Source organism: Leucoraja erinacea, chromosome 37, assembly GCF_028641065.1.
Source record: "Leucoraja erinacea ecotype New England chromosome 37, Leri_hhj_1, whole genome shotgun sequence".
In the NCBI taxonomy this organism is placed as follows: Eukaryota; Metazoa; Chordata; class Chondrichthyes; order Rajiformes; family Rajidae; genus Leucoraja; species Leucoraja erinaceus.
In genome coordinates this window covers 5,147,108-5,169,607 of record NC_073413.1, presented here as the reverse complement: position 1 = coordinate 5,169,607, position 22,500 = coordinate 5,147,108, and the positions used below count along the sequence as shown (strand labels likewise).

Below are 22,500 nucleotides of genomic sequence, written 5' to 3'. Positions count from 1 at the left end.
GAACATGTTTCCTGCCTCTAGCGTGTCCAAGCCCTTAATAACCGTATACAATCTTATATGTTTCAATGTACAGAGTGGTAAATGTGGACGTCGGAAATTGCCCGACGGGTGCTGGCTGTGTGGAGTTTGCACGTTCTCCCCGTGACCGTGTGGTTTTCCTCCGGGTCCCACATCCTAAATACACGCGAGTTTATAGGTTGATTGGTCCTCTGCAAATTGCACCTTGTATCTAGGGATTGGATGAAAAAGTGGGATAAGATAGAACTAGTGTGTGAACAGGTGATCGATGGTCAGTATAGACTCGGTGGGCCAAAGGGCCTGTTTCTATGATGTATCTCTAAACATTTGCACAAACATTACTTATAACCTAGCCTTGGATGGAATCCAGGCATCCCTCCAGTCCATTCATTCTGTCCACCAGGCTCAGTCGAGTCATAGAGTCATATAGCGCGGAAACAGGCCCTTCAGCCCGACGCCCATGTTGACCAAGTTGCCCAATCCATTCTAGTCTCACCTGCCTCCATTTGGTCCATATCCCTCTAAACCTTTCTTATCCATGTACCTGTCCAAATGAATTTTAAAGGTAGACAAAAGTGCTGGAGAAACTCAGCGGGTGCAGCAGCATCTATGGAGCGAAGGAAATAGGCAACGTTTCGTGCCGAAACGTTGCCTATTTCCTTCGCTCCAGAGATGCTGCTGCACCCGCTGAGTTTCTCCAGCACTTTTGTCTACCTTCGATTTTCCAGCATCTGCAGTTCCTTCTTAAACAAATGATTTTTAAATGAATTTGAATATTTAAACTACCCACCTCTGGCAGCTCGTTCCATATACCCCCACCCTCTCTGTGACGCAGCCTACAGACCAGGAGCAATTTACAGAGGGCCAATTGACCGACAAACCCGCACGACTTTGGGATGTGGGTGGAGACCGAGAACACAGCACCCGGGGGAAACCCACACAAAGGGAGGTAGTGCAAACTCCACGCAGACAGCACCCGACGTCAGTATCGAACACGGGGTATCTGGCGCCGTGAGGCAACAGCGTTCCCAGCTGAGCCTCACCCGCAACAACATCCTGGCAAAAACGTTCCCCCGCACTCTTTCCAGCTGAACGATATCCTTCCTGTGTGTGGGGAAAGAACTGCAGGTGGCTGGTTTAAACCGAAGATAGACGCAAAAGGCTGGTGTAACTCAGCGGGACAGGCGGCATCTCTGGGACATTTTGCCTGTCCCGCTGAGTAATAGCCCTGGCCCACGGTACGAGTCCACCCACAAGTTATCCCGAGTTAAAGAAAAAATGAAACTGGTGGTTGTCTACGAGATTCCAAGTTTATGCTCACGAGTTTAAACAAGTTCCCACGTTTATGTCTTTTAAAGAATATATATATTTTATTAGAAGTAAGTACAATACAGTGGTACCTTTTTACAGGTGCCTAATATATGTTAACAGAATACACTCTGTACAACTTCATTTTTTATTTTTTAAAGAGAGGAATAAGAAAAAAAAGGGGGAGATAGTAATGAATAGGGAAAAGTGCAGTGTGTGTAGATATAAAAAGGAAAAGAGATAAGCAAGAAAAGAGAGCAGGGGGGAGATTATCAAATAGACGCAAGGAGATGCGTTTTTATTATTGTTGATCATCTTTCACCCATACCTGAAACATTTAATTTTTACAATACTTTTGCACCACATGAATCCAAGAAATCAATAAATGGAGACCAACTCGTTAAGAATTGGTTTTGTTTATCTATTAGGAGGAGTGTTTATGTATTTCGTTGTCTCTGTACTGTACACTGACAATGATAATTAAAGTTGAATCTGAATCTATGTCTAAGTTTGCCGTTTACTTCTCATTTCCGCGATGTACCAAGTTCCTCTCCCGAGTTATTCCCGAGCCAACAACGACTGTGGAAAAATCATCACACGGTAAAAATGATTACTTGTAGTTTTTTCTCACTATAAAAAGCCTCCCATGTTTACATTAACTAATTCGGAAACATGAGTGCAAGAAGGTAACGAGTTCAGGATTAAAAAAACGGGCGACCAAAATCTGAGCCCGGCTCAACAAATGTTGCCTCACCAACGTCTTGTACAACAAGTCATCCCAATTCTACAGTATGTTGCTGATCGTGGGAGGGGGGATCTTATAGAAACTTACAAAATTCTTAAGGGGTTGGACAGGCTAGATGCAGGAATATTGTTCCCGATGCTGGGGAAGTCCAGAACTAGGGGTCACAGTTTAAGGATAAAGGGGAAATCTTTTCGGACCGAGATGAGAAATACATTTTTCACGCAGAGAGTGGTGAATCTGTGGAATTCTCTGCCACAGAAGGTAGTTGAGGCCACAGTTCATTGGCTATATTTAAGAGGAAGTTAGATGTGGCCCTTGTGGCTAAAGGGATCAGGGGGTATGGAGAGAAGGCAGGTACAGGATACTGAGTTGGATGATCAGCCTTGATCATATTGAATGGCGGTGCAGGCTCGATGGGCCGAATGGCCTACTCCTGCAAACGTTTCTGTGTTTCTATGTTTCCCTCGTATCACTTTCTCTCACTGTTTTATTTCAGGGCACTATCACATAACAGAGAGCTTGGAGTACACGCCGCATGCCATTGTCCAGCCCATCGCCCTGACCTTGACCTCCGACCCCAGCCATTGCCCAGAATGCAACAGCAGCGAGCAGGCCCCCCCTAGCAACACCTCAGGCCTGGCGGTAACCGAGGCGGGGGAGCCTGAGCCGGCGAAGGACGCAGAGCCGGAGAAGGAGGACGAGGAGAACTGGTGCGTGGACCTGTGGACGGAGGTGCGGAGCAAGCTGACCAACATCGTGGAGAGCAAGTACTTCAACCGGGGGATCATGATCGCCATACTGATCAACACCATCAGCATGGGCATCGAGCACCATGAGCAGGTACCACGTTAATGACAGCGCGGCCAACTCTCACACATCCAGCGTGAGATTCACGCATCCAGCGATCCAATTTGTGATCCCAGCTACAAAGACAGATGTGTACAGCAATTAGTTCTTCCCCCGCACAATTAAAGCATGGAATAATCTCCACCCAACTATAGTTACCCAACCAGATGCAACTACATTTAAAGTAGCTCTTTCTTCCCAATAACCCTTCCTGGCTTAAGCCCTCCCTCCACCACCTCCAGTTTAAATTCCATTTGGAATATTTTGGAGGACCAAGAAACCAAGAAACCAAGAACCAAGGACCAGAAACATCACCTGTTCCTTTTCTCCAGAGATGCTGTCTCACCCGCTGCTTTGCTCTAGCCTTTTGTGCCTACGGTTTCAACCAGCCTCTGTTTCTTCCGACACAGAATATTGTATCAATGGGCCGAAACTGCAGAATGCTCTCAGACAGAGGGGTCTGAATTGTAGATCAAACAGTTTTGCTGATCTGTCCTAAGTGGGACAGGGGCATTACTCCGGCACTTTGTGCCTTTTTAAGTTCAATCCTAACCTCGGGTCCTCCTGCTGCGGGTGCTGTCCCTTGCGGAGTTTGTCCCTTCTCCATGTGACCCGCGGTGGGTGGACCAAAAGGCCCATCTCCACGCTGTGTCATCTCCAGGGATGCAAGGAACTGCAAACGCTGGTTTACAAAACAAAAAGGAAAGTGCTTCTCAGGGGGGGGGGTGTCGCTGGAATGAGGTAAAATTTTGGTCAGGGGGGGGGGGAGTGGGGGGGGGGAAGGGGGGGGGGGGGCTGAGAAAGCTGGGGGGGAGAGAGGGGGAAGAGGGGGGCAGGACAAAGCCTGTCAGGGAATAAACTGATACCAGTCAGGGGGTTCCTCGCTAGGAAGATGGGTGGACAAAGGCCAGCGATGGTTAGACTGAAGGTGTGAGACTGGAGGATTGAAGAGATGCATTCGGTGAAGCCAGAGGAAAGGATATACGTGGAAGGGGAGGGGGATGGGAGAAATAGGTGCAAGCAGGCAGGGGGGAGGGGGGGGGATATGAAGGAAACGCGGGAGTCACATGTGGAGGTAAATGGACACAATGTTTCAGGTTGGGATCCTGTTTCAGATTCAATGTAAAAGGCATGTTGAGTTTATTCAGCACCATGGACAGGGCCACTGAGCCTTTTGTGTGGGAAGGAACTGCAGATGCTGGTTTAAACCGACGATAGACACAAAACGTTGGAGTAACTCAGCGGGACAGGCAGCGTCTCTGGAGAGAAGGGATGGGTGATGTCACCCATTCTATTGCCCAGCTTCAGTGTAAACCAGCATCTGCAGTTCTCTCCTGCACCGTATGAATATGGAATTGTCCAAACTTAAGTGACATCCACTGCCCTCTCTCCCGTTCCTGTGCCGACCCCCAGCCATTTCCTGGATGGTACGGACTTGGTGGGTCTCAGGGCCTGTTTCCGTGCTGTATCTCTAAACGACACTGAACTAAACTAAATGTACAGTTATGGAAAAGAAGAGGGCTTTGGTATAAGACTTTACAATATAATATAACAAGTATAAGTGGTATATGACTTTACAATACTATTTACAATATTACAATGTACTTCTCTGTGGACTGTCACCTTGTCGTGGTGGAGAAGCTTGTGTGGACCTGAGATCCTGAGAGCGATGCCGTCTGGAGCTATGCTGCTGGTAGGGCCACCCATGGCAGTAAGGTCGAGGGGGAGGTCTCTGACAAAGAGCAATCCAACCAAGACCTCAACGGTGGAACAGGTGGAGGACGATGGCTGACCTTAGTGGAGCGTCACGACGGCTGGGCAGAAAAGGGTCTCCGGTCGTCTTGGATTCCATGCTACTGGATCCTGACCCAGATCTGTCAAGGACCGTGGGGTGGCTGTCTGTGCACCAGTCTCCCCACGTTAAACAAAGTCACGCACAGGCGTCCTCCATATAGGGAATAGCACCCTGGAGCCACCCATGGTCAGCCGTGACTGCAGGGGGCCAACTAAGATGACTATATTACGATAGTTACAGTTGCAGAACACAAAGATTTACAAGGGTGTTGCCAGGACTTGAGGGCCTGTGCTACAGGGAGAGGTTGAGCAGGCGAGGACTGTATTCCTTATGCCCCTGTCCCACTTAGGAAACCTGAACGGAAACCTCTGGAGACTTTGCGCCCCACCCAAGGTTTCCATGCAGTTCCTGGAGGTTGCAGGTGGTTGCCGGAGGTTGCAGGTAGTGGAAGCAGGAAGGGAGACTGACAAAAAACCTCCGGGAACCGCATGGAAACCTTGGGTGGGGAGCAAAGTCTCCAGAGGTTTCCGTTCAGGTTTCCTAAGTGGGACAGGGGCATTACTCTGGCACTTTGCGCCTTTTGAAGGCAAATCGATGGAGGCCTTTACTACAAAGGCAATGAAGCAGAGGTGTGAGATCGCATTGATGTAACCGCACAGAGTGTTGTTGAGACCACACGTGGAGTCTGTTCTCCTTATTAAAGGAGGGAAATGCTTACATTGGAGGCAGCGTTTACATGTCACTAAGTTAATTCCCCGGGATGGGAGAATTGTCTTGTTGAAAAGTTGAGCAACTTGGGCAAGGTCATTGTTCACTTTAATTTTGTTTAGTTTCATCTATTGTCACGTGTGCCGAGGTGCAGTGAAATATTTTTTTGTTGCGCGCTATCCAGTCAGTGGAGAGACTATACATGATTACAATCAAGCCGTCCACAGTGTACAGATACAGGAGAAAGGGGATAACGTGTCTTGCAAGATAAGGGCCAGTAAAGACTCATTAAAGAGAGTCCGAGGTAAACAAAAATGCTGGAGAAACTCAGCGGGTGAGGCAGCATCTATGGAGCGAAGGAATGGGTGATGTTTCAGGTCAAGACCCTTCTTTTGTATTGTATTGTATTCAAACTTATTGTCATTGTCTCAATTTGAGACAACGAAATGAATTCGTCAGACCAGTCTCACCCCGGCCACTCCAGGCAAAAATGCTGGAGAAACTCAGCGGGTTAGGCAGCATCTATGGAGTGAAGGAATAGGTGACGTTTCAAGTCTTGACCCTTCTTCAGACTGAGAGTCAGGGAGGAAATAAAGCTGACAGCGTTGAAACGGGTTCTTCGGCCCAACTAGCTCATGCTGACCAACATGTCCCATCTACACTGGTCCCACCTGCCTGCGTTTGGCCCGTATCCCTCTAAACACGTCCAATCCATGTACCTGTCTAACAGTTTCTTAAACGTTTGTTTTCTCTGACTCTCAGTCTGAAGAAGGGTCTCGACCCGAAACGTCACCTATCCCCATTCTCCACAGATGCTGCCCGACCCGCTGAGTTACTCCAGCTCTTTGTGTCTATCTTCCCAGCTGATGATATTGTGATGTGGCAAGGATTCATCGCAGGAGTTCCTGGGCTGCTTTAAGCATCGCCAATATTCTTAGCTTCCAGCTCGTGAGTCAGACTGATGCAATTCAGCCTGATCTTCCATGAGTCATGCGGTGCCAATCTCTGCTGCTCCGAGAACATCATGTCCTACAGATCCGCAAGGAGATTGTTCCTCAGTGCTACGCGGAGAATGAACCTTGAGAGGAATAGATCGGGTAGATGCACAGTCTCTTGCCCAGAGTATGGGGGAATCGAGGACCAGAGGACACAGGTTCAAGGTGAAGGGGGAAAGATTTCATAGGCATCTGAAAGGGGTAACTTTTTCACACCCAGGGTGATGAGTGTATGGAACAAGCTGCCGGAGGAGGTAGTTGAGGCTGGGACTATCACAACGTTTTAGAAACAGTTAGACAGGTGCATGGATAGGGCATGTTTAGTGGGATGTGGGCCAAATGCAGGCAGGTGGGACTAGTGTAGATGGGACATGTTGGTCAGTGTAGGCTAGTTGGGCTGAAGGACACTGTAGGACCGTATGGCTCAATGACTATGACTCTATGTGCACTTCAACTCCCCCTCCCATTCCGAATCCGGCCTTTCTGTCCCGGGCCTCCTCCATGGCCAGAGTGAGGACCACCGCAAATTGGAGGAGCTGCACCTCATATTTCGCTTGGGCAGTTTACACCCCAGTGGTATGAACATTGACTTCCAATCTCAGGTAGTCCCTGCTTTCTCCATCCTTCCCCTCCCCTTCCCAGCCCCCCCACACCCCCCCGTCTCCGCCTCTTCCTTTCTTCTTCTCCCCCTCCCCCCCCCCCCCCCCCCCCCCCCCCCCCTCCACACACCTGAAACATCACCTATTCCTTCGCTCCATAGATGCTGCCTCACCCGCTGAGTTTCTCCAGCATTTTTGTCTACCTTCGATTTTTCCAGCATCTGCAGTTCTTTCTTAAACATGACTCAATGTGCAACTTCTTGGCTGATTAAGATAAAATAGAGCTGGATCCAACAGCAGATTATGGCCAGAGGTCAGATTATAAATTCTGGGCAATGGACACACAGGAGGCGTGAAGAAAATCATTTTTACACTCACTCCTGTTCTGATCTGGAATTCACTGCCTGAGGGGGCGATGGATGCAATCAGGGTTTTCAAAATGGAATTTTATACGTAGGAGGAGAAAATAATTTGAAGGTCTGCGGGGGGTCCGAGCAGGGGGGAGATGCGGACGGGATCTCTAAACCAAAACGCGCAGTGATCCATGGGCTGATTGGCCTCCTGCAACTGTTCCTTTGATTCAATCTTACGTGCCAAAATTTCACAGAGGCTTGGTAGACAAAAGTGCTGGAGAAACTCAGCGGGTGCAGCAGCATCTATGGAGTGTAGGAAAAAAAGGGGTTTGTCATAAATAAAGACACATGTGTCTAAATAAAGACCGAGGTACAGTGAAAAGCTTTGTTGTTCCGTGCTCCAGTCAGCGGAAAGACTATACACAATTACAATTGAGCCGTCCACAGTGTAAAGATACACGATAAAGGGAATAATGATTAGGGCAAAATAAACTCCAGTTAATATAGTCCAATGACGTAAAATATATTGCTGCCATGCTTTGATTTGTCCTTTTGCGTATCGTTTATTTATTTGTTCTGTGCACCGTTTCGTGTCTCTCGTTTCCCTCTCCCTGGACTCTCAGTCTGAAGAAGGGTCTCGACCTGAATCGTCACCCATTCTGTTTCTCCAGAGATGCTGCCTGACTCGCTGAGTTACTCCAGCTTTTTGTGTCTATCTTCGGTGTAAACCAGCACCTGCAGTTCCTTCACTGCACGTAAATATTTTAGAAGTCTAGTTGCTGCTGCAATGTAAGATTTGCACCACATCGCAAGGTTCCACAAACAACACTTTGATTACATAGTAGAACGTAGAACAGTACAGGAGCGGGCTCTTCGGCCCACAATGGTCAGTGCTAGCCATGATGCCAATTGAAACTGAACCCATCTACCTGCACGTGATCTATCTCCCTCTATTCCCTCCTGCCTGTCCATGTTCCTGTCTGAGTCCAGAACCAGGAGGTCACACAGTTTAAGAATAAGGGGTCGGTCGTTTTGGACTGAGATAAGAAAAACGTTTTCCGAGTCCGTGCCAACCAGCGATCCTCGCACCAGCGTTATCCTTCACCCAGAGAGGTGGGAATCGGTGGAAGTCTCTGCCCAAAAGGCAGTGGAGGCCGATTCACTGCAGAGAGAGAGTTAGATAGATCTCTTAAAGATAGAGGAGTGAAGTGAAGGCAGGAACAGGGTGCTGATTGTGGATGATCATAGTGAATGGCGGTGCTGGCTCGCAGGGGCCGAATGGCCTACTCCTGCACCTATTGTCTATTATCACACTAGGGGCAATTCTCACTTACACCAAGCCAAGTAAGCTACAAACCTGAACGTCTTTGGAGTGCAGGAGGAGATCGAAGATCCCGGAGAAAATGCACGTGGGTGACGAGGAGGACGTACAAACTCCGTACAGACGGCACCCATAGTCAGGATCGAACCCGGGCCTCTGGCACTGCGAGGCAGTAACTCTACCACTGCGCAATTGTAGATGGCCAGAGCCTTTTTCACCAGGATGGAAATATCAAATATGGCACTGCAAAGATTTGAGGTGAGATGTGGAAGGTTTGAAGGAGATCGACGAGGCAGGTTTTTTTCAAGTAGAGAGTGGTCGGCATTTGGAACGCACTGCCATTGAGATGGCGGAAGCACATACAATAACACTTAGAAACATGGAAACATAGAAAATATGTGCAGGCGTAAACCATTCGGCCCCTTCAAACCAGCACCGCCATTCAATATGTTCATGGCTGATCATCCAAAATCAGTACCCCGTTCCTGCTTTTCCCCCATATCCCTTGATTCCGTTATCCCTAAGAGATAAATCTAACTAGCTCTTGAAAACCTCCAGTGAATCAGCCTCCACTGCCTTCTGAGGCAGTGAATTCCACAGATTCACAACTCTCTGGGTGAAGGATGACGCTGGTGCGGGGATCGCTGGTTGGCACGGACTCGGTTACCACGCTGATTCTCCAAACTAAACTAAACTGTCTAAGGAAGGGTCCTGATCCGAAACGTCACCCATCAACTGAGCAGTCCCAGTCAACGAGTAGAAAAGGAGTCAAGGCAAGTCAAGAGAGTTTATTGTTATGTGTCCCAGATAGGACAATGAAATTCTTGCTTGCTGCAGCACGACAGAATATTGTAGCCATAAGTACAGAACAGATCAGTGTGTGCATATACCATAAAGGAGCAGGCAAATGGGAGAGTTTTCGAAAAGCTTAGATTTATTTCAGGAAAAGATTGGTGACAGACAGGGAGTACATGGGCTCGGAGGCAGAGGTGAGAGTTTCGCAGCTAATAAGCTGGTGCGGGGCCAGGCTTTCGTTACACAAGCCTTTCCTGTGGCGTTAGAGAGGTGAAAGCAGGCAGTAGCCGGGGAGAGTGAACCAGAGAGAGAGAGTGATCAACTGGAACTGGGATGTGGTAATCAGTGGGAGCCAAGGAGCGTGTGTGTGTGTGTGTGTGGGAACTCAGCTAGACCCAGTGCCTGTTCCTTAGGTACAGAAATGATCAATGGGTGATTGAACCAGCTCGCTTCACTATCTTAAACCGTCTTCCAGGGCCCTGACATTTAAGGGGGCATTTATTTTTGTTTGTTTCATAAGTTTGCTCTCTCTCTTGAGGCAATATGCGCTCAAAGCAGGCAGTGAGTGGAGCAGGACAAAATCAATGGCACTGCTCTTTATCCTCCCCTGGACTGTGTTTAACATGGCTAGGGAACCGCTCAGATGTAAATGCCAAGCCATGATATTATTTCAGGAGCTCAGGATGGTTATTGTTTGCTGAACCATAGATGTCCTCGAGTCCAATGTTATCCCACTTTTTAAGAAAAGAGGGAAGGGGGAAAACAGGGAATTATAGACCAGTTAGCCGAACATCGGCGGTGGGGAAGATGCTGGAATTAATCATAAAAGATTTTAAATAGCGGCACATTTGGATAGCAGTAGCAGGATCGGTCCGAGTCAGCATGGATTTACGAAGGGGAAATCAAGCTTGACTAATCTTCTGGAATTGTTTATGTAACTAGGAAAATGGACAAGGGAGTCCATTTCCCCCCCCCACCCAGCCCCACCCTCACATTAATCTGAAGAAGGGTTTCGACCCAAAACTTTGCCTATTTTCTTCGCTGCATAGATGCTACCTCACCCGCTGAGTTTCTCCAGAATTTTTGTCTACCTTCCATTTTCCAGCATCTGCAGTTCCTTCTTAAACAAGGGCGAGCCAGTGGATGGAGTGCATCTGGACTTTCAGAAAGGCTTTGATAAGGTCCCACATAGGAGATTAGTGAGCAAAATTAGAGCACATGGTATTGGGGGTAGGGTACTGACATGGATAGAAAATTGGTTGTCGGACAGGAAACAAAGAGTAGGGATTAACGGGTCCCTTTCAGAATGGCAGGCAGTGACTAGCAGGGTATCGCAAGGCTTGGTGCTGGGACCACAGCTATTTACAATATACATTAATGATTTAGATAAAGGGATTAAAAGTAACATTAGCAAATTTGCAGAGTTCACAACGCTGGGTGGCAGTGTGAACTGTGAGGAGGATGCTATGAAGATGCAGGGTGTCTTGGATAGGTTGGGTGAGTGGGCAGATGCATGGCAGATGCAGTTTAATGTGGAAAAATATGAGGTTATCCACTTTGGTGGCAAGAACAGGAAGGCAGATTATTATCTGAATGGTGTCAAATTAGGAAAAGGGGAGTACAACAAGATCTGGGGGTCCTTGTTCAGCAGTCACTGAAAGTAAGCATCAGGTACAGAAGGCAGTGAAGAAAGCTAATGGCATGTTGGCCTTCAAAACAAGAAGATTTGAGTATAGGAGCAAAGGGGGAGTCCAGAACCAGGGGCCACAGTTTAAGAATAAGGGGTAGGCTATTTAGAACGGAGATGAGGAAAAAACTTTTTCACCCAGAGAGTTGTGAGTCTGTGGAATTCTCTGCCTCAGAAGCCAGTGGAGGCCAATTCACTGGATACTTTCAAGAGAGTTAGATAGTGCTCTTAAAGATAGTGGAGTCAAGAGAGATGGAGAGGAGGCAGGAACGGGGTACTGATTGGGGATGATCAGCCATGATCACTGTGAATGGCGGTGCTGGCTTGAAGGGCCGAATGGCCTACTCCTGCACCTATTGTCTATTGTCTATTGTTAAACAAACAGCCAAAGCCTTTTGTCTTCAGGGTCACAGAATGGTAAATGTGGGTGGAGGAAGCCATTCGGCCCATCGCATCTATACTGGGTCTCTGAGAAACCCAGCTAGTCTCCTGACTTTAGACTTCATCGTGGAGATGCAGTGCGGAAACAGGCCCTTCGGCCCACCGAGTCCGTGCCGACCAGCGATCACCCCGTACACTGGCACTGTCCTACACACACTACGGACAATTATACAACTTAACAAAGCCAATTGTGGGTCTAAGAAAAACTCAGTCAGTGTGTCTAGTCTTTATTTTAGAGATACAGAGTGGAAACAGGCCCTTCGGCCCACCGAGTCCGTGCCGACCCCACACACTAGCACTATCCTACACACACTAAGGACAATTCTACAAATTACCGAAGCCAATTAACCTACAACCCTGTTGGTCTTTGGAGTGTGGGAGTCACGGATGCAGTCACGGCGAGAACGTGCAAACTCCGTACTGACAGCATCCATGGTCAGGATGGAACCCGGGTCCCTGGCGCCGTGAGTCAGCAACTCTGCCCCCGTACTGCAGTCTGCCGCGCTCTCGTTGCGGGGAAACATGCGGGAAGCTCTGGGCCACCGTGGAGATGTTGTTTGACACCTTGAGAACTTGCAAAGTTAATGAGTGAATAATCTGCTGGTGCCGTGCTCACACTTCAGCTCATTTGTGGTTGCTCTTTATCACCCCGACTCATTCACTGCCTCGCGGCCACTTTGCGTGTCTGCCGACTGCTCGCGGGAGAAGAGGGAGAGGCCGCGACTGAACGCAGACACCCCTTGCGTGGAAAGGATCTGCAGGTGCTGGTTAAAACCGCCGAACGACGCAAAATGCTGGAGTAACTCAGCGGGACAGGCAGGGTCTCTGGAGAGAAGGAAAGGGTGAAGGGCCTGTCCCACTTGGCAATCTTTTCGGCGACCGCCGGCATCAGTGACTGACGTATCAGGTCACCGCTAAAGTCGCGGCGCGATGACGTAATGACGCGCGGTTTTTTCAAGTGTCGCAACGTATATTTTGTCGCCGCTGGATTTTGGAATGTTCAAAATCTTTTGGCGACCCTGATATGACGCCGGCTGTCGCCTAAAAAATCACTAAGTGGGGCAGGCCCTTGATGTTTCGGGTCTCGACCCAAAGACGCCCATTCCCTGTTAAAACAATTCCTTCTACTTTAATTGTGTGCTTGTAGATGCAATAGACAATAGATACTAGACAATAGGTGCAGGAGTAGGCCATTCAGCCCTTCGAGCCAGCACCGCCATTCAATGTGATCATGGCTGATCATCCCCAATCAGTACCCCGTTCCTGCCTTCTCCCCATATCCCCTGACTCCGCTATCTAGCTCTCTCTTGAAAGCATCCAGAGAACCGGCCTCTGAGGCAGAGAATTCCACAGACTCACAACTCTCTGTGAGAAAAAGTGTTTCCTCGTCTCCATTCTAAATGGCTTACCCCTTATTCTTAAACTGTGTGGCCCCTGGTTCTGGACTCCCCCAACATCGGGAACATGTTTCCTGCCTCTAGCGTGTCTAAACCCTTAACCATCATATATGTTTCAATAAGATCCCCTCTCATCCTTCTAAACTCCAGAGTGTACAAGCCCAGCCGCTCCATTCTCTCAGCATATGACATTCCCGCCATCCCGGGAATTAACCTTGTAAACCTACGCTGGGCTCCTTCAATAGCAAGAATGTCCTTCCTCAAATTAGGGGACCAAAACTGCACACAATACTCCAGGTGTGGTCTCACTAGGGCTCTGTACAGTACAACTAGTTAAGGCGCTTGAAGAGATTGACACAGAGGGGATATTTCCCTAACGGCATGTAGAATCCAGGGATTACAAACTTAAAATCAACTCCCTAGATCTATCGGAGAAGATGGCGAATGGCATGTAGACAAGAGGAACTGCAGGTGCTGGTTTGAACCGAAGATAGACACAAAAAGCTGGAGTAACTCAGTGGGACAGGCAGCATCTCTGGAGAGAAGGAATGGGTGACGTTTCAGGTCGTGACCCTTCTTCAGATGAGAGGAACTACAGATGCTGGTTTATTTATTTTTTAAAACACAAAGTGCTGGAGTAACTCAGCGTGTCAGGCAGCATCTCTGGAGGACATGGATAGGTGACGTTTCAGGTCAGGACCCTTCTTCAGACTGCTTGTAGTTAGGGGGGAGAAAGCCGGAAGAAAGGTGGGGAGTGGTGGGTGGATGCAGGTGAAGTTGGGACCATTGTGACAGGACTGAACTGAAACAGACGAAGGGTCCCGACCCAAAACGTCACCTACCCATGTTCTCCAGAGATGCTGCCTGACCCACCTAATTACTCCAGCACCTTGTGTCAAGGCCTTTGGTCTATTTGGGGTATTGTGTATAAGTGTCAGCATGGCACGGTGGTGCAGCGGTAGATTCAGATTCAGATTCAGATTCAGATTCAGATTCAGATTCAATTTAATTGTCATTGTCAGTGTACAGTACAGAGACAACGAAATGCATTTAGCATCTCCCTTGAAGAGCGACATAGCAAACGATTTGAATAAATAATAATAAGTGTCCGGGGGGGGGGGTGGTGATTCGCCGTCACCGATGTGCCTTGTTGAGTAGAGGGACGGCCGCCGGAAAGAAGCTGTTCCTCGACCTGCTGGTTCGGCAACGGAGAGACCTGTAGTGCCTCCCGGATGGTAGGAGGGTAAACAGTCCATGGTTGGGGTGAGAGCAGTCTTTGGCGATGCTGAGCGCCCTCCGCAGACAGCGCTTGCTTTGGACAGACTCAATGGAGGGGAGCGTGGAACCGGTGATGCGTTGGGCAATTTTCACCACCCTCTGCAATGCCTTCCGGTCGGAGACAAAGCAGTTGCCATATCATACTGTGATGCAGTTGGTAAGGATGCTCTCGATGGTAGAGCTGCCTCACAGCGCTTGCAATGCCGGAGACCCAGGTTCGATTCCGACTAGGGGTGCTGTCTGTACGGAGTTGGCACGTTCTCCCTGTGACCGCGTGGGTTTTCTCCGGGTTTCCTCCCACACTCCAAAGACGTACAGGTTTGTAGGTTAATTGGCTTCGGTAAAATTTGTAAAACTGTCCCTCGTGTGTGGGATAGTGCTAGTGATCACTCACCTACAAACCTGCACGTCTTTGGAGTGTGGGAGGAAACTGAATCGATCTCAGGAGAAAACCCACGCAGGTCACGGGGACATTGAAAAGACTAGGCTTGTATTCACTGGAGTTTAGAAGGATGAGGGGGTATCTTATAGAAATATAAAATTATAAAAGGACTGGACAGGCTAGATGCAGGAAAAATGTTCCCAATGTTGGGCGAGTCCAGAACCAGGGGCCACAGTCTTAGAATAAAGGGGAGGCCATTTAAGACTGAGGTGATTAAAAACTTTTTCACCCAGAGATTTGTGAATTTGTGGAATTCCCTGCCACAGAGGAGGCCAATTCACTGGATGGATTTAAGAGTTAGAGAGTTAGATAAAGTTAAGGGCCTGTCTAATGGTACGAGTTCGTTCCACGAGCACTCCAGAGTTTAAAAAAAATCAAACTCGGGGTAAGCACGGAGAATAATAATAACAATAATAATAATTTTAATTATAGAGCACTTTAAAAACAAACATAGCTGCAACAAAGTGCTGTACATCACTAATCATTGACAAAAAAGTTAATACACACCAAAAATAACAATCAAAAGAAATAGTAGGAAAAGACATGTAAAATAAAGAAACATCAAAAACACCAAAAACAGAAGCAAAGCCTCAGGCATGGTCAAAAGCCAGGGAGTACAAATGAACGTAGCGGGTACGTCGGAGCTCGGGGACGACTCTTAGCGGCTCGTAACGCTAACGGCAGGTACTCGGGAAGACTCGCTAACAGCAGGTAAGCATGGGAAGACTCGTGAAGATTTTTCAACATGTTGAAAAATGTCCACGAGAGCCCCGAGTACCGAATGAACTCGTACTGTGGGACAGGGGTTTCAGATAGATAGGGGCTAGTGGAATCAGGGGATATGGGGAGAAGGCAGGCCATATTGATTGGGGATGATCAGCCATGATCACAATGAATGGCGGTGCTGGCTCAAAGGGCCGAATGGCCTCCTCCTGCACCTATTTTCTATGTTTCCATGAGAACGTACAAACTGCGTACAGACAGCACCCGTAGTCAGGATCGAACCCGGGTCTCCAGCAACTCTACCGCTGCACCACTGTGCCGCTGAATGGGCGATGTGTTCATTCCTGTTTTGGAAATGAAAGGGTTAGTTCCTGGTCCTACTCACTCTGTGTGCTCAGTGGCCCAGGTTCAGATATCCAGGCAGATGGTCTGGGAACCTTGCTCATCTGCTGGCTGTGATGGTGAAGGGTAACTGACATGCTTGTGGACGTTTGCCACAGAACAGACTCTGCATTTACACTCGGGCTCCCCGTGGCCGTGGGGAGCTGGTGCGCAAAGTGGAAAACATCGCGCCCGCAGTAGAAGTGGCCAGGAGACGAAATCTGGTCCAAGTGGTCAGGCTAGACGCAGGAACAATGTTCCCCAGTGTTGGGGGAGTCCAAAACCAGGAGTCACACAGTTTTAGAATAAGGGGTTGTCCATTTAGGACTGTGATGAGAAAAAACTTTTTCACCCAGAGAGTTGACAATCTGTGGAATTCTCCACCACAGAAGGTGGTGAAACTTTTTTCACACAGAGAGTGGTGAATCTCTGTAACTCTCTGCCACAGAGGGTAGTTGAGGCCAGTTCATTGGCTATATTTAAGAGGGAGTTAGATGTGGTCCTTGTGGCTAAGGGGATCAGGGGGTATGGAGAGAAGGCAGGTACGGGATACTGAGTTGGATGATCAGCCATGATCATATTGAATGGCGGTGCAGGCTCGAAGGGCCGAATGGCCTACTCCTGCACCTAATTTCTATGTTTCTATGTTTCTATGAAGGCAGTGGAGACCAATTCACTGGATGTATTCAAGAGAGAGTTAGATTTAGCTCTTGGAGCAAACGGAATCAAAGGATGTGGGGGAGAAAGCAGGAACGGGGTACTGATTCTGGATGATCTGCCCTGATCATATTGAATGGCGGTGCTGGCTCGAAGGGCCGAATGGCCTACTCCTGGCATCTATGTTTCTATTTTTTGATGTGTAACTTTCCCTCCTGATTGGCAAACGGACTCAGAAGATGTAAGGAGAAAGGGGAAAGGTGGGAAATTGATTGATTGCAAGTGGCAGCAGGGAAACAGGCCCTTCGGCCCACCAAGCCCATGCCGACCATCGACTGTCTGTCTGCACGAGTTCCATGTTATCCCACTTGCTTATCCACTCTCTGCCCACTAGTGGGCAATTCACGGAGGAATGCTAACCTACAAACCCGCACATCTTTGGGATGTGGGAGGAAACCGGAGCGCCCGGAGGAAACAAATGTGGTCACGGGGAGAACGTGCAAACTCCACACAGACAGCACTCGCAGTCAGGATGGAACCCAGGTCTCTGGAGCACAGTGAGGCAACAGCTCTACCGCCATTTTGTCATGTCGATCTTTCTCTATTCATTTAATCAGCGGGGAACTATCTGCCCCGAATTACATCAAACCAAGTGATTTAGTTTTAGTTTAGAGATACAGCGCGGAAACAGGCCCTTGAGTCTACACCGACCAGTGATCCCCGCACACTAACACTATCCTACACTAGGGACAATTTTAATATTTCTACCAAACCAATTAACTTACAAACCTGTACGTCTTTGTGGGAGGAAGTGGGAGTGTGGGAGGAAGCTGAAGTTCCCTGAGAAAACCCACGCAGGTCACGGGGAGAAGGTACAAACTCCATACGTCCGGGATCGAACCCGGGCCTCTGGCGCTGTAAGGCAGCAACTCTACTGCTGCTCCACCGTGCCGCCCCCAAAATTGAATGCAGGGAATCAGAAGTGGGAAGTATTAGAGTCATCGAGCCATACAGCCCTCTGGTCCAGCTCGCCCCACCCGACAGAGTTGTCCCAGCCACACTAGTCCCACCTGCCCACGTTTGTCCCATATCCCTCCAACCCTTGTCCGTCCATGTGCCTGTCCAACCTACATGTCTTTGGGGTACAGAAGGAAGGTGTGAGCATCTGGAGAAAGGCCACGTTATCAAAGGAAGAGCTTCATGCAGGCAGGAGCTTAGGACCGAACCCGGGTGGCTGAGGCTGTGAGACAGCAGCACTACCTGCCGCACCGACCGCTCTCCCCGTCAGTAAACGTGGTCTCGTCAAAGATCAGTGGGCACAGCTTTAAGACCAAAGCAGGAACGTTTGAAGGTGGGGGGGGAGGGGGGACAGGGGGTGGAGTGTGGCTGGAACTCGTTGTCAGGGACAGATGTGACAGTGGCATTTAAAACACCTTGAGATGGGCACAAGGGTTTGCAGGGAATGGAGGGAGACAGATCCCGTGCAGGCAGGGGGATTGGTTTAACTTGGCATCATGTTTGGTACGGACATTATGGGCCGAACGGCCTGTTCCCGCGCCCATCTGGTCGGTAGATAGACACAAAGTGCTGGAGTAACTCAGTGGGTCAGGCAGATGGGCGCAGTCTCCGGAGAACATGGATAGGAGACGTCTCCAGTCAAGAGCTTTCTTCGGAGCACTGTTAAGGGCCTGTCCTACTTGGCCGTCATTTGCGTGACATCATTTACGCGTCGCAAGGCGTGACGCGTGCATTATGCGCGCATGGTGACATAAGCAGTGACGCACGGGCGCGCGGGGCGCCCGGGATGTTGGGATTCACGCAATCTTCGCGTACCACCTGCATGACGTGCAAATGTAGCCCAAGTGGGACAGGCCCTTTAAGAATCTACTGAACACTCTGGTGCTGGAGTCTCGTGTTTGTCAGATTGGGCAAATGTGCCAAATCTCTTTCCATGTCGCTTTTGAACCTTCACAGCCTCCATTATACCTCCCCAGGGGTGTAGCCACCTACGCCATGCAGCTGCCATCTTCCTGCCAAGAACAGGCTGAAAACTAAGCTTGAATGAACACCCTGCATAGAGCATAGAGCATAGAGCATAGTACAGTGTAAGAACAGGCCCTTCGGCCCACAATGTCTGTGCCGAACATGATGCCAAGACCAACTCTTATCTACCTGCTTATCTAATCCATATCCCTCTGTTCCTCCATAACCACGTGCCGATCCAAAATTCTCTTAGTAGCCACCATCGCATCTGCCTCCACCACCACATTCCAGGCACTCACCACCCTCTCCGTAAAACACTTGCCCCGCACATCTCCTTTACACTTCACCCCCCTCACAAAACCCATGCCCTCTAGTCTTTAAGAAAGAACTGCAGATGCTGGAAAAATCGAAGGTAGACAAAAGAAGCTGGAGAAACTCAGCGGGTGAGGCAGCGTCTATGGAGCGAAAGAAATGGGTGACGTTTCGGGTCTCGAGACCCTTCTTGAAGAAAGGCCTCGACCCGAAATGTCATCTATTCCTTCCCTCCATAGATGTTGCCTCACCCGCTGAGTTTCTCCAGCATTTGTGTCTACCCTCTAGTCTTTGATTTCTTCCATCTTGGGACGAGGGTTCTGACTATCTACCCTCGTATAATTTTGCATACTCCCTCAGGTAATATCATAGAGGGGGGTGGGAGATTGCAACCTTCACCTGGTCCGCCCTGTTTCGACGAATGCAATCAACCTGGCATGCACAATCAAATAAGTTCAAATAGAACAAGTTGTCCTACAACTTTAGGCTGTGCACACCACACGCAAGAAGAAGAAGATAGATCAGGTAATGATTGATCTGTAGATAGACACAAAGTGCTGGAATAACTCAGCGGGCCAGGTAGCATCTCTGGAGAGAGGGAATCGGTGACGTTTCAAGTCAAGATCCTTTTTCAGATTTGAATGCTTCAATGTTTTTTTTAACGTCCTGAAGAAAGGGTCCCGACCCGAAACGTCACCTATCCTTTCTCTCCAGAGATGCTGCCTGTGTCCCTGAGTTACTCCAGCAACTCTGTGCCGACCTTTGGTATAAACCAGCATCTGGTTCCTTGTTTCTACCAGGGAGATTGGATCTGTATCAGGTTCATGGATATGTACTTGGCTGAGACTGATACTGAGACGCATATTGGCGCTGATGATCAAACAGTTGTTCAAAGACAAAAGGTTGCAAAGTGGGCCAATTAATACGTTTTAAGGAGGGAATTTCAATGCTTACAGCATCAATCATTATTGTTTAAATTGCCGAGTATTTTTGGCATTTGCTCGTTTTGTTGTGGGTGGTAGTGGAGGCAGATGCGATAGTGGCTTCGAAGAGAATTTTGGACCGGCACGTGGATATGCAGGGAATGGAGGGATATGAATTATCTGCAGGTAGGTAAGAGATAGTCTTGGCATCAGATTCAGCACGGACATTGTGGGCCGAAGGGCCTGTTCTTGATCTGCACTGTTCTATGTTCTGTTTTCTCGGCACCTACTGATTTTCCTGGTTGAGTTTAGTTTGGAGATACACCGTGGAAACAGGCCATTCGGCCCACCCAGTCCATGCCGACCAGCGATCCCTGCACACTAGCACCATCCTACATGTTTACTGAAGCCTATAAACCTGTAAACCTGTACGCCTTTGGAGTGAGGAAGGAAACCAGAGCACCCGGGATGAAAACCTATGCCATCACGGGGAGAACGTGCAAACTCCGTACAGACAGCGCCCGTGGTCAGGATTGAACCCGCACCTCTGGTGCTGTGGGGCAGCAAATCTACTGCTGCACCACCGTGCCACCCTTAGGGTGACTCACTCACTGGGCAAAGCCACGGTGGCACAGCGGTAGAGTCGCTGCCTCACAGCGCCAGAGACCCGCATCCGATCCTGACTACGGGCGCTGTCTGCACGGGGCTTGTACGTTCTCCCCGTGACCTGCGTGGGTTTTCCCCGGGGTCTTCGGAGAAAAAGGCGTACAGGTTTGCGGGTTAATTAGCTTCGGTAAAAATCGTAAATTGTCCCTGGTGTGTGTGGGATAGTGTCGGTGTGCAGGGATCACTGGTCGGTGTGGACTCAGTGGGCCGAATGGGACCTGTTTCCAGCGCAGTATCTCCAAGCTAAGCTAAACCCACTGACACTAATGGCCCTGTCCCACGGTACGAGTTCATTCCAAGAGCTCTCTCTCTCCCGAGTTTGCCCTGATTCGAACTCGGAGATTTACGGTAATGGCCGCTCGTCGGTACTCGGGGCTCTCGTGGACATTTTTCAACGTTTGAAAAATCTCCACGAGTCTTCCCGAGCTTACTTGCCGTTAGCGAGTCTTCCCGAGTACCTGCCGTTAGCGTTACGAGCCGCTGAGAGACGTCCCCGAGCTCCGACGTACCCGCTACGTTCATTCTCCGTGCTTACCCCGAGTTTGATTTTTTTTTAAACTCGGGAGAGCTCTTGGAATGAACTCGTACCGTGGGACAGGGCCATAATAGAACGTTTAACAAGGAACTGCAGATGCTGGAAAAAATCGAAGGGAGACAAAAATGCTGGAGAAACTCAGCGGGTGAGGCAGCATCTGTGGAGCGAAGGAATAGGTGACGTTTCGGGTCGAGAACCGTCTCGGGAGAAGGGAAGGGGAGGGGGGGGGGGGGTGGGGGAGAGGGAGAGGCAGCCAAACAAATATGAAAGGATTTGTTACAATTTATGCTGGCAATTACTCATTCATAGTGAAGCTGCCAACCTCTTTGTTGGGTTAATCAGCATTTTATGAGAACCTGATGATCTTTTCAAGAGCCTGGAGACGGATGCAGAGCAGCAGATAATTTACTCTTGAAAGCTGGTGTATTTTTGACGCTCTCCCAGCTGCACGGGGAGACGGGGGCTGAAGAGGAGGAAATGTCCTGTTGTCAAGGAGGTTTTTAATAATGAACTAATATTCAGTTGGAGGAGAAATGTATTAGCATACGTAATTACATTTGAATAACAAAAACACACACACACACACACAAAAATAAATCCCGCATCTGACGGTATGAAAGGCTGTCGACCATCATCAGCTATTTAATGAATGCATTCTTAAATAGGTGACAAGTCTGCTAAATATTTTTATCATCTCTGTTTTTCAACAGCGAGCGTTTGAAGCTCTGCCTCTGGATGTTGCTGGTACTGATTCTAATGAGTTATTGTTCAGAAGCAAAACACTGACAGAGGTGCAATTAAGGGAGGCCATAAAGTGTCTGAGCCTGATGTGAGGATCTGAGCTGACCGCATCTTTTGGTACCTGTCTCCTTTAACAGCTCTTGTAGATGTCACCTCGTAGCAACCAGCCGGCAATTTGGGCCCACTTTTGACTTTGAAAACACCAGATTCAGTTTCGCTTTGTTCACAGATACAGCGTGGAAACAGCCCCTTCGGCCCATCGATCGCCCCCATTCACACTAGTTCTGTGTTATCCCACTTTCTCGTCCGCTTTCCCGATCCACTACGGGGCAGTTCACAGAGGGCCAATAAACCTACAACACCCGCACGTCTTTGGGATATATAACCATATAATAATAATAATCTTATTTATATAGCACATTTTTAGTCAACTTGCATTGACCCCAAAGTGCTTCACATAATTACATTACATTTACACACAGGCAAAGGTGGGTGAAGTGTCTTGCCCCAAGGACACAACGACAGTATGCACTCCAAGCGGGATTCGAACCGGCTACCTTCCGGTCGCCAGCCGAACACTTAGCCCATTGTGCCATCTGTCGTCCCGTATAACATTTACAGCATGGAAACAGGCCATCTCGGCCCTTCTAGTCCGTGCCGAACACTTATTATCACCTAGTCCCATCTACCTGCACTCAGACCTTAACCCTCCATTCCCTTCCCGTCCATATGCCTATCCAATTTATTTTTAAATGATAAAAACGAACCTGCCTCCACCACTTCCACTGGAAGCTCATTCCACACAGCTACCACTCTCTGAGTAAAGATGTTCCCCCTCATGTTGCCCCGAA

General features: G+C 48.8%; 1 protein-coding gene across 1 annotated transcript in view; it reads left to right on the top strand.

Annotated features, from left to right (window-relative positions):
• cacna1ia (calcium voltage-gated channel subunit alpha1 Ia) overlaps positions 1 to 22,500 on the top strand; it is a 184,674-nt gene that overhangs the window by 48,501 nt on the left and 113,673 nt on the right. Inside the window, exon 8 of the mRNA XM_055662956.1 lies at positions 2,568 to 2,911. Coding sequence (XP_055518931.1) covers positions 2,568 to 2,911 — 344 coding nt within the window. The remainder of the gene's footprint in view (positions 1 to 2,567; positions 2,912 to 22,500) is intronic.